The sequence below is a fragment of the Petaurus breviceps genome, unplaced genomic scaffold, assembly GCF_028583685.1.
Source record: "Petaurus breviceps papuanus isolate PSGF00001 unplaced genomic scaffold, PetGlider_PUasm1.0 685, whole genome shotgun sequence".
In the NCBI taxonomy this organism is placed as follows: domain Eukaryota; kingdom Metazoa; phylum Chordata; class Mammalia; order Diprotodontia; family Petauridae; genus Petaurus; species Petaurus breviceps.
The window spans coordinates 2,505,542-2,512,809 of record NW_027186455.1 but is presented as its reverse complement, the minus strand read 5'-3'; the positions used below and the strand labels follow the sequence as shown (position 1 = coordinate 2,512,809).

The window sequence follows — 7,268 nt, the reverse complement described above, 5'->3', positions numbered from 1 at the left end:
GAAGAAAGGAAGGAAGGAAGGAAGGAAGGAAGGAAGGAAGGAAGGAAGGAAGGAAGGAAGGAAGAATAAAAAAAGAATGAAAAGAAGGAAGGAGAATTGTTCAACTGGAACTGGAGAGGATAATAACAAATCCCTCCCAGAGTTGTGAGGATCAAATAAGATATTTGTAAAGGCTTAGCACAGCACCTGGCACATAGTAGATACTTAAATGTTGATTGACTGACAGACTGTCTTATACATCAGTGAGGCTCTTGCAGATTCTAATTGTCACCATTCGGAATATGAAAGTCAACCAAATACACAGAAAGTGAAAAAATTGTACTAACCTTAGAGCTAATGTTGGAGGCAATTTTTCCTTTTAAACAAAATCCCTGTTACTAATTATTTTGCACTTTTCTTCTAAAAGTGGGAACATTTGAAAAATCTGATTTAGTGAGGACTGCATTAAGGTGGCTTCCAGCAATCTGAGACTTTTCATAAAGATCAGGAGATAAAAATTGAATTTTAAGAAGAATGTCAGAATTAGAGCGTCTCTTAGAACATGGACTGTTAGATAATAAAGCATAATAGTGCTGGAGCTGGAGGAGATATTAGCTCATAGAATGTTGAAAAAGGCTTCTAGAGCTAGAAGGGAGATTAGGACATAGAAATTATTAAGGCCCAAGCAACACACACATGGACATAGATCTCTCTTCTGTGTCTTTGGTAGTCTTATGAAGGAGAAATAGATGGACACATACACTCACGTATGCACACACACACACACACACGCATAGGCATGCGCGAGCATTTTCTGAAGGTTTAAGCACCCACTTGCCCTTTCTTCCACTTAACTCCCCATCCAAGGTAACTTGTATGGAGAGGTTAAAATGGTAGTTCTCCTATCTTTTTTGAAGTCTACCTTGCATACTTCAAAGGATTCTTTCCTCCAAACCTTAATAACATGTAGGTTGGTATCACTCTTTGGGCTCTTAACAAATATAGTCTTTTGGTGTTCATCAGAATTTTTATACTGCGTTTTTTCTTTCCCAGAATAGATTCTTTAAGGGTAATAATGATGATGATGATGATAGCTGTTTTTATGCATCGTCTAATATGTGCCAGGCACTATGCTAAGCTTTACAAATATTATCTCTTTCCATCCTCACAACAAACTTGGGAGGTTGTTTCTATTGTTCTCGTCATTTTACAATTGAGGATACTGAGGCAGGCAGGGGCTAAATGACTTGCCATGGGTCACACAATTGGGTTGCATCTGAGGCCAGATTTGAACTCAGATCTTCCTGACTCCCAGCCCACATCTCTATCCACTGTGTCATCGAGGTGTCTGGTAAATCTATGTCCTATGTATCTACTATACAATGCTTGCTGCTCTAATGTCTGAACCAAGTAAAATAGTAATCTCTCCATCTCATTTTTCCCATTTTTAAGATGAGGGGATTAAACAGAGGAATTGCTAAGAACCTTTTCAATTCTAAATTCTCTGCTTTAATGGTCTGTATTCTAAAGTACCTTACAACTTTAATGTTTCATGTTTTATATTCTGACATTCAATTTCTATAAGGCCCTTTTCAATTCTAACATTCTTATGGTCTGGGATATTGTTTGTGAATTTTTTGTTCATTTTTAACTTAAACACAAGGTGAAAAAAGAAAAAAGAACATTTCTGTGTATACAGTAGAATATAAGAGATGATTCAATACAAAATATGTGGTCTAACATTCCATGATATGAAGATGCTAGCTGCCTAACTCTAACTTTAGACATACTAACATACTAAGATTTGAAGGCCCTTTTGATTTTGACAAATTCACTTCTAGCTCTAAGAGTTTCTGTCTAGGGTCCTAATGTGTTCAATAACTACTTGTTAAACTGAATATTAAAATGTTTTCATAAGATTACGCATTCCAAAGCTGCTAAAGAATAAAATGGTGATAGTGCACTTTTCTCACTCTTTGGTTTGTTTGCTTGTTTTTCACAGAGAGATCAATCTCTTCTTGCCAAAATTTTCCATCTCTAGTATCTATGACCTAGAGAAGATACTTGCCAAAATGGGTATGGAGGAAGTCTTTACTACTCAAGCTAATCTTTCTGGAATAACTGGACAAAACAACCTCAAAGTTTCCAAAGTAGGTTCAACAACTTTAAATTATTCCTTCTCAAGTTTTTAGGTGTGTAGATTGAGGTGGACAGGATTTTGAATTCTGCTTTGGTAAGGTGGGTGAACTTGGACATGTTGGTAACAGTACAGTGGTATAAATAATGACAACAATATATGCCTATGGACCCCATGGCCTCCTACAATTCTTGGAGATTCCATAGAACCCAGAATAAGATAGCTTATTATTGTAACGAATGTTTTCAAATACAATCTGGCTCCCTGTAAATATAGTAATAATCCATGTACCACTCAAGGTTAACAAAGTATCTTCATCATAATAACCTTTTGAAATACCTAGTGAAAGAATTATTAATGTAAAGATAAGGAAAACTTGCCACAGGTCACACAGTTAGGAAATATCTGGGGGTTAGATTTGAACTCACCTCTTCCTGACCTAAGTCTGGAAGACTGGCAATGTGAGGCTTTGAAGGAAAATGATTTGGTGAAAGACACCAAACCAAAGAATGGTAGAGCCATTTGAGCTACAAGTCAAAAACCTAATAAATAATAATCATATCTAGCAGAAAAACCCAAATAAATTTACAAAGAGTTGAACATGGTGGCAAAGAATTAGAAATTAAGGAGATGATCTTCTATTGTGGAACAGCTGAACAAGTTGTAGCATGTGATTGGGATGGAATATTATTATGCTGTTATAAATGGCAAAGGGGATGACTTCAGAAAAAAACCTGGGAAGACTTTCATGAACTGATACAGAATCAAAGGAGTAGAATTGGAGAACACTGTACACAGTAACAGCAACATTGTAATAATAATCAACCATGAAAGATTTAGCTATTTTAATCAATACAATGATCCAATCCATTAACCAAAGGCTCATAATGAAAAATGTTTTCACCTTTAGAGAACGGATGATTCTGAGTTTTAAGAATATTTTCCCCTTTATTTTTCTTATTTTTTTGTGTGATACTCCTAATGTAGAAATATATTTTGCATGACTTCATGCAAATGAGCATCACACTTCTTGCCTTCTCAGTGGGTGGTGAAGGAGATGGAAGATGGGAGAGAATCTGGAACTGAAAAATAAAAATTAAAATAAATTACTTGACATAGATAGCATCATAGATTTAGTGCTGGAAAGGTCCTCAGAGACCCTCTAGTAGAAACCCTATCCTATTACCAATGAGGAAACTGAGGTCTAAAGGGGCTCAGTGACTCATTCAATTGCCACAACATCCCTGTGAGATATTTGCTATTATTTTAATTTACCTTCCAACTAGGTGGTACAATGGATAGGGCACAGGACTTGGAGCCAGAAAGAATTGAATTGGGATCCTGTTTCAGATTTCTCTGGCTGGGTGAGCCTGGACAAATCACTTAACCTTTTTGTGCATCATTTTCCTTGTCTATAATACTGTGGATAATAATAACACCTGTGTCCTAAGGTTGCTGTAAGGATCAAAAGACTTAACTCAGGTAAACTACAATGTAAACTTTAGAGGACTATCTGAATGTTTACTGTTATTCTTTTCAAAATAAGGAAAATGAGTCTGAGAGATAAACAACTTGCCCAAAGTCCCAGAGCAATTACATTTCTAATTCCAAAGTCAGTCTTTGTGATAATAAACCCAGTCATGTTTACTGTGCTACAAGCTTCTCATTTCCTATGTATGTGACCCTGGGGAAATTGGTTTCCTTTTCTCATCTTCATTTTCATTAGCATTGGATTTACAAGGTTGTTGTGAGGAAAATGCTTTGCAAACCTGAAAAAAAAATTGGTAAATTCATTGTTATTCTTCAAAATGTATAAGATAATGCTAAAAATTCAGAGTGATATTTGATTGTCCAGAGTCTTGAATGCCAAGCTAAGGATTTTGTTTGTTACTTAAGGACATCATCTTCCTTGAAAGTTATGTTACAAAGAAGTCCCATAGTTCCTTGAGTCGTGCCAAATTAATTTCAAATAAGCCCAGTGTTACTTTAGAACCACTCCAAATAAGCTTGTCTTGACCAATGGATTTTCAGAATAACACTACCGTGTTTCCCTGATAACAAGACCTATCCCGAAAATAAGCTGCTGCAGTGGTTGATTGCCCTTTATAATTAAATGCACCTTTGGGTTAGTGCTGAATTTTTTTACCACTAAAGATCTTGTTCCCTCCAAGCCCCACAGTTTGCGTCGAGATCAGGGAGGTGAGATCACTTTCTGAATCTTTCAGTATCATCAGTCCACAAAAACAGACTTCTTGCCCTTTAAAACAGTTTTGCTGTAGATGTGCATTGCCTTCCCACCCCTCAAAGAGTCCAAAAAGTTTGATTCCTCATCTCTGTGAAGACTCATCTTAAATGTTTGCATGTACAGTCTTAATAATCCATTAACAAACGTATTAAGTTCTTCCTATGGGCCAGACACTTCTGTGTTGCTGACAGAGCCCAGTAAATGCACTGACTTTCAGTCTTCTAAGCATCCTTAGTTGTAGTGCTTTATTAGCAAGGGTGGGGTTCTGGGGCCTTACAGTTTTCTATTTTCTGTTGGAATGAACAAAATTCCCAAACTTATAAAGCTATCTCTGAATGATCCAGTGTAATAAAGTGAAAAGAGCCCTAGTCAGTCAGTCAGAAGGCATGGATTTGAGATCATGGACAAGTCACTTCATTTCTGTATTAGTTAATTTCCTTTTCTTTAGAGTGATTATTGGGAGTGGGAAGGGCACAGTTTTAGATTAGAAAATCACTGAGGTTCCTTCCAGTTCCAATATCCTTTCTCTATGCCCCTTTCTTTCAAACACAATAGACCTGTCATCATCCTATGATATTTACAAGTGTCATTCTTTTCTTTTCCAGTGTTATTTTAAGTAACTATTGGGCAGCTGGGGCAGTTAGATATCTCTGTGGAGACAGTGCCAGTCCTCACATCAGGAAGACCCATCTTCATGAATTCAAATCTGGCCTCAAACACTAAAGTAGCTATGTGACCCTGGGCAAGTCACTTAACCCTGTTTGCCTTGGCTCTTCATCTATAAAATGAGCTGAAGAAGAAAATGGCAAATCACTTCAGTATCTCTGCCAAGAAAACCTCAAATGGGGTAATGGAGAGTCAGACATGGCTGAAAAAAAAAATGACTGAACAAAAAAAAATTGGACAAACAGGCAGTACAGCACTTTTTTTCTATTGCTATATTTTCCAAAGCGAATTTAACTTATTTTACATCAATTGAAGTCAACTCATTGGAATCCTTTCCTTAGCACTCCTGAATCTGAAAATCTACCTCAGCATCAGTGTATATGTACTGGAAGATTGAAATTTTAAAAAAAAGTATTATAACCAAGAAGTTACTGTTTACATGGCAATAATCAGGCATCAGCTAGGGTCATTCATACAAGGGTAGAATGTGTACATTTTTGTCCTTTTATTTTCAGTGCCTAGCACAATGATGGATGTGTAGTAGGTATAAAATAAATATTCGTCCAATGCATGGAGGAATGACATGAAAGAATGAACACTGGCTCAAATTCCCCTTAAAAAGAGCTATGGAGTTTGCCACATTTATTCACCCAATTCAGCTATTAACCAAATTGAACAGTAAGAGCTAGAGTCTAGATTACAAGGTCTGCCCACCAGGAAAGATAGTAGATATGTAAAGGTTTGGGGCAGCTTGATGGCACAGTGAATAGAGCACAGGCCCTGGAGTCAGAGTACAAATCTGCCCTCAGACACTTAACACTTACTAGCCATGTGACCTTGGGCAAGTCACTTCACTGCAATTGCCCTGCCTTCCCCACTCCAAGAAGAAAAATCAAAACCAAAAAAAAAAATTCAGGGAGATGCATGGAGTCAGATGAGGAAGGGATGTTTCATTCACTGGCACATTTCAGTAGTTTTTCAGTTGTGTCCAACTCTTTGTGATTCCATTTGGGCATTTCTTGGCAAAAATACTGGAGTGGTTTGCCATTGCCTTCTCCAGCTCATTTAAATATGAGAAAACTAAAGTAAAAAGGGTTAAGTGACTTGGGTCAGACCCAGTAAGTCTGAAGGCAGATTTGAACTCAGGAAGATGAGTATTTCTGACTCCAGACCCAGGCTCCACTCACTGCACCACTTCGGTGCCCTTTCTTAGTGCACAAGTAGATGATTAAGAAGTGCTTGTTGACTGGTTGATGAGAAGAATGGGAAAGAAAAGGTAAGGAGTATAGGACTGAAGGATCAGGAGACAGAGACTGAAGATGAGGTTGGGAAAAGGAGTAAGTAGGAAGGGAAGATAAAGAGGGCATGAGGAACATGGAAGTTGTGGGATGGTGTCAGGAGCAGTGCTGGGTGTTCAGCCACTCTTATTTGCTTTTTACCCTACTATCGACTCACTGCCCAGATGCGTTTCTGGTATAAATATATCTTCCCATAGCAGAGAAGAAATATCAAATTATCTGTAATTCTCTCCATCTTTTATGGCTCATAGCCTGCAGCCTGGCAAAATACCTCCGTGTTAGATCTGAATCTCCCTTTTTTCTGGAGATTTTCCCTTTTGCAACTGCCTTCTTGTTCCCAATAAACACAGCTAGCCTAGCAAAAGATTGTGGTTGACATAGTTTATAAAGACAAAGAAAACATTCCAAACAAAGCAAGGAAGCGGACTTTTCTGTGCTTAGAAAGAAAGGCTCTAGGCTTGCATGATGGAGTCTAAGAGAGAAAAGAAGGCATTGGATTCTAGCCTTGGGCTCTGTAATCTGACTATAGAGGCATTGCTCATGCATGATATGCCTAAGCACCCTCACACCCAGAGTCCTGGCTTCTTGGAGGCAGTTTCTCTGTCTCTATTTCTACTCTCCAGCCTCCCTTGGATTGTCCCCATTCTCCTTCCCAATCTCCCAGTATACCTCCAACCACAAGCTAGGATCCTCTTTGATTCTCTTCCGGATTCACTGAACCATCTTTAAAAGATCCTGTGGTACATGGCCTATCATTTTTTGTGCTATGGGGTTGTTTCTATTCAGTTTCATGGTATCATAGACTACAGAGTTGAAAAGAACCTTGGAGGTCATTCAGCCCAATCTCCTGACTTTACAGAGGAGGAAATAGAGGCACAGTGAGTTTAAGTGACTTACCCAGGGTCATGCCTCTAATAAGCATCTGAAGCAGGATTTGAACTCT

At 38.0% G+C, this 7,268-nt stretch overlaps 1 protein-coding gene across 1 annotated transcript in view; it reads left to right on the top strand.

Moving 5' to 3' along the window:
• LOC138174073 (alpha-1-antichymotrypsin-like) overlaps positions 1-7,268 on the top strand; it is a 20,632-nt gene that overhangs the window by 12,387 nt on the left and 977 nt on the right. The window contains 1 exon segment of the mRNA XM_069104221.1: positions 1,982-2,129. Coding sequence (XP_068960322.1) covers positions 1,982-2,129 — 148 coding nt within the window.